General features: G+C 38.4%; 2 protein-coding genes across 4 annotated transcripts in view; both read right to left on the bottom strand.

Annotated features, from left to right (window-relative positions):
- LOC109840711 (nifU-like protein 1, chloroplastic) overlaps positions 1 to 4,530 on the bottom strand; it is an 8,413-nt gene extending 3,883 nt beyond the window's left edge. Inside the window, 2 exon segments of the mRNA XM_020409454.1 lie at positions 4,103 to 4,157; positions 4,160 to 4,530. Of these exon segments, the coding sequence (XP_020265043.1) occupies positions 4,103 to 4,157; positions 4,160 to 4,465 (361 nt within the window). The 5' untranslated portion in view covers positions 4,466 to 4,530.
- Positions 7,108 to 12,152, bottom strand: LOC109840706 (pentatricopeptide repeat-containing protein At3g62890-like). Of its 3 annotated transcripts, none has more exons than XM_020409448.1 (3): positions 9,581 to 12,152; positions 7,509 to 7,631; positions 7,108 to 7,305 (listed from the first exon to the last, which is right to left on the bottom strand). In XM_020409448.1, exon 1 carries the CDS (start codon positions 12,128 to 12,130, stop codon positions 9,779 to 9,781), a length of 2,352 nt encoding a protein of 783 aa, XP_020265037.1. In that variant the 5' UTR covers positions 12,131 to 12,152; the 3' UTR covers positions 7,108 to 7,305; positions 7,509 to 7,631; positions 9,581 to 9,778. The 3 variants fall into 3 exon arrangements, with proteins under 3 accessions (XP_020265037.1, XP_020265036.1, XP_020265035.1); XM_020409447.1 differs by having other exon boundaries at positions 7,504 to 7,631; XM_020409446.1 differs by lacking the exon at positions 7,509 to 7,631.

Below are 12,356 nucleotides of genomic sequence, written 5' to 3' on the forward strand. Positions count from 1 at the left end.
AAGAGAGTCGATAAGTTGATATTGTCAGAGGTGTAATATTAACGTGACAGGATTTTGTGTTGCGATTGGAGCAACTTTGTGGACTTATCATCCTATTGATGAGGATTGATAAGTGGGTTTTGTCAGAGGTTTAGTGTTAACGTGACAGGATTTGTGTTGCGATTGGAGCAGCTTTGTGGACTTATCATCCTCTTGATGAGGATTGATAAGTGGGTTTTGTCAGAGGTTTAGTGTTAACGTGACAGAATTTATGTTGCGATTGGAGCAACTTTGTGGACTTATCATCCTATTGACGAGGATTGATAAGTGGATTGTTGTCAGAGGTTTATTGTTAACGTGACAGGATGTGTGTTGCGATTGGAGCAACTTTGTGGACTTATCATCCTATTGACGAGGATTGATAAGTGGATTGTTGTCAGAGGTTTATTGTTAACGTGACAGGATGTGTGTTGCGATTGGAGCAACTTTGTGGACTTATCATCCTATTGATGAGGATTGATAAGTGGGTTTTGTCAGAGGTTTATTGTTAACGTGACAGGATTTATGTTGCGATTGGAGCAACTTTGTGGACTTATCATCCTATTGGAGAGGATTGATAAGTGAATTTGTCAGAGGTTTAGTGTTAACGTGACAGGATTTATGTTGCGATTGGAGCAATTTTGGGGACTTATCATCCTATTGACGAGGATTGATAAGTGAATTTGTCAGAGGTTTAGTGTTAACGTGACAGGATGTGTGTTGCGATTGGAGCAACTTTGTGGACTTATCATCCTATTGATGAGGATTGATAAGTGGGTTTTGTCAGAGGTTTAGTGTTAACGTGACAGGATTTGTGTTGCGATTGGAGCAACTTTGTGGACTTATCATCCTATTGACGAGGATTGATAAGTGGATTGTCAGAGGTTTGATGTTAACGTGACAGGAGGATGTTGCGATTAGAGCAACTTTAGGGACTTATCATCCTATTGAAGAGGATTGATAAGTGGATTTGTCAGAGGTTTGATGTTAACGTGACATGAGGATGTTACGCTTGGAGCAACTTTGTGGACTTATCATCCTATTGACGAGGATTGATAAGTGAATTTGTCAGAGGTTTGATGTTAACGTGACATGAGGATGTTGCGATTGGAGCAACTTTGTGGACTTATCATCCTATTGACGAGGATTGATAAGTGAGACTTATCATCCTTTTGACGAGGATTGATAAGTGGATTGTCAGAGGTTAAGTGTTAACGTGACAGGAGGATGTTGCGATTGGAGCAACTTTGTGGACTTATCATCCTATTGACGAGGATTGATAAGTGGATTGTCAGAGGTATAATGTTAACGTGACAGGAGGGATGTGTTCTTGTGACTTGCACAAGATTTTAGGAATTAGCGTCTCGCTGGGGAGACTTGCTAGGTGAATTTATCATCAGGAACAATGAGTTTTGATACCTGTGATTTGAATTTGATTTTGAAGACTTTGTGTCTTGCTGGGGAAGATTGCGATTTGAGCAATTTTTAGGACCTATCACCCTATTGGTAAGGATTGATAAGTTGATTGTCAGAGGTGTATGTTGTTAACGTGACAAATTGGGAGTAATGCGAGTTGAATGCATACTCTGTGGGGATGATAATCGTCAGAAGTGTAATGTTAACTCGACGATGTGAAAGATTCGTTACTCTTAATCCAATGGATTCCAAGTAACCAACCCCCAGTCTTGATTAAGAGGCACATCGCCTAGTGAGGCACTATCCATGAAGTCGAAATAGAGGCACATCACCTGGTAGGCCATTATCTGATGAGTTTGACTATCAGAGGTAACTGTTAACGTGATAGTTTTGTGGACCCGCCATCCTACTTGAAGAGGATTGGTAAGTTGATGGACTATCAGAGGTAAACATTAACGTGATAGTTTTGATAGACCCGCCATCCTATTTGAAGAGGATTGGTGGGGGAATTTGGAGAAAACAGACTATCAGAGTGTAACTTCCATCATCGGTGGTTGATGGGGGATAAGCTATCTATTGTGATTTTTAGACAGCCTACACCTGTCCATGTCGAACGCTATTTGGACACTTCTTAAATATATACATACATTTATTCAGACTTGTACTCAATTATATAACACATATTTTAGTTTTCAAAATCTCGTGATACATTTCTTAAAACATATATTGTACACTTCACCACAAATTTATGCAACTCGTTGGACTCACGATAGGTTCATTTTACCACGTATCTAGTTCATACGTATGATTTTAAAGGGTTGTTAGGGTATCTAGTTCAAAAACGAGCGACTTTTCAATTTATAATCTACACAATAAAGAAAATATAAAAATGGTATAAGGATTTTAGTCCCATAATATATGAATGCAAAACAATAAGGATCTCATATAGATTATTAATTGCAATATGTATGTATATAGGTGTGTCCCTATATCCTAACTCTTTACAATTTTGTCATGCCCCGTAGCCGCACCCATGTCCGTGTCCGCACCCACACATGTATCCGTGCAACATAGATGAATGCATACATCTATAATTAATAGCACAGTTCCCTCAAGAAAGCTTGTTGTTCTCTGTATCACATATTAATGACATAGCATCGTTATGTTTCAACATATAATTTTTTATGATATCCTGAGAAGAAAATCCAATCATATCCTGAGAAGAAAATCCAATCAAAATTTTTCCTATTTTCCAGTTGAAACCAAGAATTCTATAGAATAAGCACACAAAACTCTAGCTTTAGGATTCAAATTTCACAAGATAATCATAATCCTATTTACGCATCATGACTTCATGATTTTGATAGGGGAAATGCTAGGTTACCCAACCACTTCATGTCGCCTCCCATATCCGTGTCCAACACTTCCTGTTCCGTGTCCATATCTGACACTCCTTGGACACTTCTTAAGTATATACATATATTTATGCATACAGGTGTGCAAGTATACAATACACGTTTTAAATTTTTTACACCCGTGAATAACTGCTTGGACGTATATCTTACACTTGACGTCAAATTACTGTTGCTTGTTGGGCTTGGATTGGGTTCGTATCTGTCAACGTATATCTTACACTTGACCTCAAATTATTGTTGCTTGTTGAACTTGGATTGGGTCCATATCTATTAGGATCGTGGAGAATAGGATATAAGTGGATAGTTTTAGAGTTATGGGTAGTTGTTATTTGGTTGTTTTGTTGGTAGTTGTAGAAATAGAAGTGGTGTTAGTGGGTTAAGAGAATGTTTAGATTATATATAGTTGTTGTAATGTGAATGTTGGATATGAATGAATAATAATATTGTCTTTATCTCCTCTACCTTCTTCTCTTTTCTCCGTTTTTTTCTAAATTTCCTCTGCTTCTCTATATTCCCTCTGTTCTCTCTTTTCCTTCTATTTTCTTCTCATTTTCTCCTATTGCAGTAAGTTAGCGTCTACTGAATTATGGCTGGACAAGGAAGAGGTCGAGGGAAGAATTTTGGACCCTGACAACTTGGTATCAGAGCGAGCACTGATTGTATAGAGTTCGCCATAACGTACTATATGCCATTTATATACCATGTCATATAAATGGCTAATTTCAGCAGCCCTAGTAATACTTGAAGAAAAACTTATGGAATATCCTATTTCCAAGAAGATTGGAGACCGTCTTGAATGCAAATCTCTAGGTTGATATGTCCCGATTTCCCCAAACCGTAAGACTCAATCGGAGAATAGTGTTCTAAAGTAGAAATCTAGTCTACTGCAAAATCCCACTGGCTATCCCTCTAAATGACAAGAAGTAAACCAAAACAAACAACAGTTCAACTCTTATGAGCGCATAACTCTCAGCTTTTAAGGCTCAACCCAGTCTCTAATAGATCACAACCCCCCGCCCCTTTTCCACCAAGGAACAGTTTCATCGTCGCCGAAGAAACGAAACCCACATCAAACATAAACATCGAACCCAACGAAAAAGATCAAACCTTGGATCAAGCAAACCCACCAAATTTCTATCTTTAAGACTCAATTCCATCTACAGAATCAAAATACATTTTTAAAAAAAAACCCATTTGCAACCCTTCACAAATCTCGAAACCCACGTCAAGTAACCAACGAGAAAAGCCCAAACCTCGGAGCTGGAGAGAGACGACTCCATCCTCGACGGACACGACGTCGACGTTCCCCCGCCGTCAGCGATGAGGTAAGGCCTGACGTCGTCGAGCACCAGGTTCACGTTCTCCGCGGTGAGATCGTACAGCTTGGCAGAGTAGAGCCCAGACGAAGGAGGAGCAGGAGGAGGAGGAGAGGGTCCCGCTGGTCGGGCGGCGACGGGATCTCCGGCCGAAGAAGAGACACGTGCGAAAAGACTTCGCTTTTTGTGGAGTTGGGGGTTTTTGAGGGAGGAGAGGGGATTACTTGGATGGGATCTGGGGATTTGCGGAGGTGAGAAGAGGGAGGTTTGAGCTCGGCCGAGAACGGGGAGGGGGGTCATCGCTTCCCCTGGGAAGAACAAAGCAATTATCACACGCGCGCACAAAAATTAGGGTATATTTTAGGGCTCCTTTGAGTTAAATACATTAAGGGGGTGTTTGTTTCAAATCCTATAATTTTAGGATATGGATTTTACCATCGGATTTGAAATCCATATGTAATTTGTTATGGGTTGGGATTCCTAAAACTTTGTTTGTTTCAATAATATTTTGGGATTTGGAATACTATAATTTGTAATATTTTTGTTTGTTTCGAACTTTTTCGAATTTGAAATCCTTAATTTGTCTAACACTTTTGAAATCCACCCTACATCCCACCCAAAAAAGAGGATTTCACAAATCCTTAAATATAATACTTTTTTATTATTTGGGGATTTGATATTCTAAAATTTGTTTTGAAACAAACAAGTTTTATGGAATTCTAAAACAAAAAAAAAACCCACTTTTTGATCCTAGAAATTTGTTTAAGTATCTTACCCTTGTAGTTTTCATTTTATTATAACATGCATAATGAATGAACATGATTTGTATGTACAACCATTGAAATTAAAGCCTTCCAAGTCTTCGTCATTGTCGTAATAATAATAATCTGAATGAGTCATACACACCACATGAACTAACATCGCCTTACTTTTCAAAACTCCAGAAACGAATAGTATTGCCTATGTACAACCATTCATTTTCAATGAAGAAGTCTATCAAGTCATTGCATGTGAAAATCTTTTCCACCATATCTCCCGGGATGTAAATGGCAGCATTATCTTTCATTCATACCCATGATTCACATCACAACAACCATATATAATCATCTACTCTAACATTCTCTTAACCCACTAAATAACCCCACTTCTATTTCTACAACTACCAGCAGAACAACCAAATAACAAACACCCATAACTCTAGAACTACCCCCTTGTATCCTAATCTCCACCATCCTGACAAGTCTCCCTCCTTCAAAGTGAGCTCTCCCTCGAGCTCAATATTGTTGAAGCCCCAACCTTTTTCTTCTTTTTCTATTCAAATCAAGAACAGTTTCTGTGATTTACACCGATCAATCCTTTTCTCTCGTTTCCTTAGCTTCTTGGGGTGTGTTAGCCTTTTGATTTGTGCGGTGAGAGGCAGATTGTTTAAAGTAGCTTTGGACGATGCTACGTCTTTGACTGAAGAGTGGCTTGATGGACTGAGATTTTTTTTCTCCAATGCTAACTTATTTCAATGAACTCCCACCAAGATAAGGGTCTGCGCTTTCCTTTTCCGACCTATCTGTACCACTGCAGGGGTGTTTCGTCAAAGAATAGAGCGGCATGGCTTACATGCTGCACCACAAGGATTGCATAAAACTCCATTAATACATACGGATTGTATAGGACATTTAGTACTCTTAATGTTGCTATTGAGTCCAACTGAGTGTTATGTTTGTTTCCTGTTCTTTTCTTTCTTCTGTCATGATCATGTTCATGCCTGAACATTTGAAAGATGGGAAATAAGTGGACTATGGTTGTGCTACTATTTTGTTTATAGACGAACTTATTACTCTTCAAGTTTATCAAGTAATTAAATAGATTATCCTTACTAATCGTGATCGTGTTGCTGATAGTTATGATGACATTTATATCAAGTTATTGATCTTATACAGATCCTTACATATCTTGTGTTTTCTATCTTGATTCATTTAAATATTCTCGCAATTTTGTTGTTATTGATCTTTTGGTTTTGGTTTGGAAATCTGAGGTTAATTTTGCAAATGTGTGAGGTCTGTACTTTTATCCAGGCTTGTAAATGGTTCAATCATGAACTTGTTTGCCTTTGTTTGTTTATCTTTGTTTATGTTCCCATCTTTGTTAGTATTTTATCAAAAGCCCCAACAAGTTTGCAAAAAGCCCACAATAGTTTACAAAAAGCCCCCTAAAAGTTTACAAAAAACACCCCAAAAGTATTATGTACATATAACCACTATAGTTAAATGGGCAATTGGGCGGCCCGTTTATTAAATGGGCGGGCAAAAGCCCGCCCATTTAGAAAATATTAAATGGGTCATAAATGGGTAAATGGGCAAAACATGCCCGCCCATTTATGGTCCGCCCATTTAACACCCAAACCCACCCATTTAACATCCCTAGAGACCGTCTTGAAGAAAAACTTACAGAGTGTGAACTTTTTGTTATGAGAAAAAACTTCACGGGAGTTCAACTCCCGTGAAGTTTGTGAACTTTTTTTTCGAAAAACGACCCAGTTTCAGTCAACTGGGTCGTTTTTTGAAATTAAGTTGGAAACAAGTCTTTTTTTGGGAATAAATTTCAAAACCGGTCTGTTTTGAAAATTCCTCCTTAAATAGTTTCGCTCCTTTAGTGCTATTGTGCAAAAAAAAATTAAAAACCCCTTTATAAAGGGAAGCCCTTCCGAAAATTTTCAAATAACCTCCAATTAAACATGTTTCAAATGTTTCATTCTTTCAAACACAACATACCTTCACCGCAGTAATACCTACAAAATGATAGCCGAACAACTAAACAGGGGCAAAACGTGTTGAGAAAGAGATAAAATTGCTCGGTTAGCAACGAGTTTATTGAGTTGCTGCAACCCAAGCAAAAGTCTTCAACAGGTTTACCTTGTACATGAAATCGAGCTGCAGCGACTCAAAACACAACTCGCAACTTCAATCCTGTTCAGCTGTAGCTTAGCCCGAATGTAGTTCTGGGTCACGTGAATACATAACCAAGCTGATACCATCGAGCCCTTGTTCTGTTCTTGGTTATTCACAATTCGCTCCGACAATATGATTATATTAGTCGAGAGCTCAGTCCTCAATCGTAATGCACTGTCCAGCAACCCACAGCAGCTTCTGCGAAGGAACCATTAGTGAGAAAGATGCCGAGAGAAACTCTAACAGCTATTAACAGCAAGAAGTGAAATTAAGCATAACCTGAAACTTAGCACAGCCTCAATAACAGGGTTTACTGAAAAAACACTGGAGTTCATGGCTTAAAGTTCAATAAAAACACAAGTACTGACACAGAAAATTATAAGCACATATAAAGACCTTACTGAAGGTTTTGCCATGTCCTTCATTCCTCATACAAATATAATATCCAAAACTCTTTGATGGCTGCACAATGTTTCAGTCCAAACACGGAGCACGCATCCGGAAAAATTTGCTAGCCTACCAAACTAATTATACAAATACAAAAAAAAAAATTAATGCAACAGAAAAAAGGTATTGTCAAATAAGTTGTATAGAACATACAATATCAGAGTTACATGTTCCTAATTCCGCAGCCAATCGGTTCTCATTTCCTTAAGAGGAAAAAGCACGCATGCTGAGAAAAAATGTTCGTGGTGGGAAACAACATAGGACTCTTATTTCAGAACATGGGACTCATATTTGAGAACGCAAAAGAAAAGTCATTGGCATTTGGCACAAGGCAATCAGGAAATATACATTTTAAGGCAACTATCTCAATAAAAGAGGCACCAAGTATCTCTTCAACACTGCAAATAGAGCAGAAAATTGCATGAACTTGATTTGTTTAGAAATTAACCTTTTTTTTGGTACCCTCCGAAGATTAGTATTTTTCTCTATTGCTCCTGAAAGTACCAATTGCATGTATACTAAATGTACACTCGTCTGATAATTAAATCCTTGAACTGTTACTGTTCAATTCTTTAAAGTTATCCTAACTTATATGTTAACGATATCAAAGGTGACAATTTAGATTTTGAGGATAATCTTAGATCATGGGTAAGGGGGGAAACCTTAACATGACTGTAGTAGCTGTACAAGTATGAACGTGTTGATTAGTTTAGAAGTTTTTAACTGCATGCATGAGTTTGAGATTACATTTCAAATAGAGTATGTCTAAAGACATCTTGTTTAAATATGGTCATGAGTGCCACAAAAAAATGGTCATGAAGATAATACCTGGCACATTTATGCTTCTTTGTGCCAGATAATCACATTTATAAAGTTATAAACATCAAGTCAGCATTTCTAATTCATAGTAAATAAGAACAAGGGTTAATTGCAAAGGGTTGCACTACTTATTATCCGTGAACTTGTAAATTAGAGCATCAACCCCTGGTTTGTAAACAATGTTAATACTCGGTTAACTTAAGTTCTCACGTGGTCCTGCATGACTAACATAAGAGTTTTATTTCTGATCCTTGTCTATTTCCCAATTATTAACTCCAGGTGCACGAAAGCCCCTAATCTTTTCAACTCAGTTGCATATAGAGCCCTCTTTTTTTTCACAAGATACTATTAGATTTCATTGACTGATGTGCATAAAAATCCTAAAGGTGTATTATTCGCATTTATTCGACATCAGAAAACAGTACAACAGTATTTTGCCATTGGCCGAACTGTTACAGCAGTACAGAATTACATTGCAATTAACACCGCAATCACAGAGAAGCAGGTATGTAATGAAACCCCCCACAAACATCTAAGAGCACCCACAGACATCTATGAGCATATGCCCACTCTTATCAAATAACTTAGCTGACATATATATATGTCTATGAATATACGCCCACTCTTATCAAATAATTTACATGACATATATGACAAATATTACTTTTCTCTTGGAGTAAGAATATGATGAAACCTTGAACAGACTAATCACTAATGGATAAAAACTACCCACAAAACATCTAAGATCATACGCACACTGAAAGTAGATGACACATATAATAAATATTACTTTTCTCTTGGAGTTGGAATACGATGAAACCTTGAACTGACTAATCACTAATGGAGAACAACTACCCACAAACATCTAAGATCATACAAACACCGAAAGTACTTAGGGAGAAATTCAATACTCAGCATATCTCATTGAGCTGTTTAAAAGAATCTTTCAGCAAATAATAAAAAATAATGATAAATGGGAAACTGATCTAGTATGATGCATAGCCATAAAAGGGAAACCCAACCAAGAATGACACAGGTCCATGGAGAGAAGAGAATGAAAACTTAAAGCATAGACAGTGCAACAGCTTAACCTTGAGAATAAGTATAACACAATGCACTGTCCAATTTTCATTTAAAACAGGTTTGATTCCTACAGAGAAAAAGTTATCCAAATAGTATAATGCAGAATGAGTGGGAAAAAGAAAACCTTCAATTTGGAGAAGCCCGAGTGTATCCATGATGGGAAGTACATCAACACTTCCACCATCAACAATGCCGGAGAGTGCATCCTCTAAGAATAAGTTTCAGTCTTCTTGTTGAAAGGAAAATTGAGGACTTTGATGTCATTGTGTTCAAGAATCAGGACTAATCCCTGAACCATATACATACCAAATATGCAAACTAACTACCAATATTCTTGACATGAACATACACCATCTTTGAAGTGGTGAAATCGGTGTCGATCCCTAACCACAATCTCACGCTGAAAAGCCTTTGATATAATCTTCGCAGAAGCATGACAATCACTACAAATCCTTAGATTTTTTGCTATCCTAATTGGCACCAATGTACTGATGCTGATTAGCCCAAATGCAATAGCAATCTTCTCGCTGTGTCTATATACAGAGCTCTCCTTCTCTTCCTCATCAATGTCAAATGCTACATCTGAAGTATTGGGTACATATCCTTCTGCCTTCAATTTAATCGCTATTTCTTCTAACATTATCTCAATCTCTTTCATCCGGGGATGAGAATTGTCACCCGCTAAGAATTCGTGAATGATGCCGTCAGATTCTATCATGCTACAACCAGGCACTTTTATGACCCCTTTTTGCTTCATCTTCCCCCTGACATCCCGAAGCTCATCCCACTTTTTATTTGAAGCATAGATATTAGATAGCAAAATATGAAACCCGTCATGTTGAGGCTCAAGCTCAATAAGCCTTCTTCCTACTCTCTCCCCTATCTCTGAATCACCATGCTTTTTACAAGCACCAAGCAAAGCACCCCAAGTGGCCACATCAGGAGCCATTGGCATGCTTTCGATGAGTTCCTCAGCCTCTTTGAGCAAGCCAGCACGACCAAAGAGATCAACCATGCACCCATAGTGTTCAATATTAGGTTCTATGTTATAAACATGCATCATGGAGTTGAAGTAGCGACGACCCTCATTTACTAAACCAACATGCCTACATGCCCCTAAAACTCCAACAAAAGTTATCTCGTTTGGTACCACTCCAAACTTCTCCATCTCGGAGAACTTCTCGAATGCTTCATTCACTAGCCCATTCATGGCCAATCCCATAATATTGGCGTTCCAGGTCGAAATTCCCTTTTCCTCCAACTCATTGAAAACTTCCAATGCGGTATCAACACATCCTAATTTCATATACATATCAACAAGACTCGTGCCTAAAAATACATTTACATGAAACCTATGCTTCTTTATGTACGCATGGATCCATTTTCCTTGCTCTAGGGCAAATAAGTGGGCACAAGCTTTAACAGCACTAACCAATGTAGTAGCATCAGGCTTTATTTCTCCAACTTGCATCTCTTGAAACAATGACAATGCCTCTGAGAATCTATCGTGTTTACAATAGCCAGAAATCATAGTACTCCACGAGACCAAATCCTTTGAAGATATTTTATCAAAGACATCTTTTGCCTCCAGCAACAATCCACATTTTGAATAGCCAGCTATCATAGAGTTACAAGATATTTGGTCTGCATAATGACCCGACATTGCCAAATCAAACAATAGTTTTGCCGAGTCAACATTCCCACAACTAGCATAAAAGTTAATCAATGCATTTGAAAGATTAACATAAGTTCCAACCCCAATTTTAGTTACCAAACCATGAATCAATTCTCCTACTCTAGAAGCCACCTGAGCACAAGCAGATAAAACACTAACCATCACAACCTCATCCATCAAAATTCCCTCTTTATGCATCCGAACAAAAACCTCCAAAGCCTCATCAAACTTCCCATTTTGCTCATAACAAGTAATTATAGCAGTCCAAGTAACAACATCTCTCTCAGGCATTTCATCGAACAGCTCACGAGCATCATCAACAAGATTAGTCTTCCCAAACAAAGCAATCATAGAATTCGACGCAATAACGTTCTTCTCCGTCATTCGACCAAACAATCTCGTCGATTCCTCAACATCACCAATCCCAACATAGCTAGCAAGAATTGTGTTCCACGAAACCAAATCCAGAACAGGACTGTTATCGAACACAACCCGCGCATCCTCCAAACGCCCACAAGCCGAATACATTCTAATCAAGTTATTGACAGCATAAACATCCGCATCAAAACTCAATTTTACGACATGGGTATGGACCATTCTCCCTTCAATCGCCGATAACCGAAGACTGCACGCCTCCATTACGATCGGGTAAGTGTAATTATCAGGAAACGAATCGCTTCTCGGAATCAGCTTGTACAAAAGGAGGCAACTTTGAGGGGAGTTTCTCTGATTGCAGGCCCTCATTAGTGCATTCAAAGAGAACCCATTTGGGTTTTCGATCTGGTAGAGGATTTGGCGGGAGTAATCGAGACTGAAGAAAAGAGAGCTCGTTGAGAAACTGAGGAGGCGGCTCGCTGCGTACGTGTCCTTGATGAAGCCTGAGGATGTCATTTGAGCGTGAATTTGGAGGAATTGCTTGCGACTGCGGCATTTTTTGAGATGGGTTTCAAGAATTTGGAGACTTATCGAGGGTTTTAGTGGAATTTTAGCGGGATTCATAGACGAGGAGGGGATTGAGATTTCAGACATTGAATCCCGCGGTTTTAATGGGCTTTGTGATGGGCTTCGGGTGAAAATCTATAACGACCTTATTGAGCCGGGTAAAGCTGCGAATCCTAACCCGTGGATGTATTTTACCAACTGCGTGGATTTAGAAATTCACAGAAATTGTCATTTGCAAAAGAGTAACGACGACCATACATAACAATTTATTATATTTCTACAC

The sequence above is a fragment of the Asparagus officinalis genome, chromosome 5, assembly GCF_001876935.1.
Source record: "Asparagus officinalis chromosome 5, Aspof.V1, whole genome shotgun sequence".
In the NCBI taxonomy this organism is placed as follows: domain Eukaryota; kingdom Viridiplantae; phylum Streptophyta; class Magnoliopsida; order Asparagales; family Asparagaceae; genus Asparagus; species Asparagus officinalis.

Excerpts from the sequence above, each read along its gene's own strand:
- LOC109840706 (XM_020409446.1), bottom strand. The coding sequence starts at position 12,130 with ATGAATCCCGCTAAAATTCCACTAAAACCCTCGATAAGTCTCCAAATT.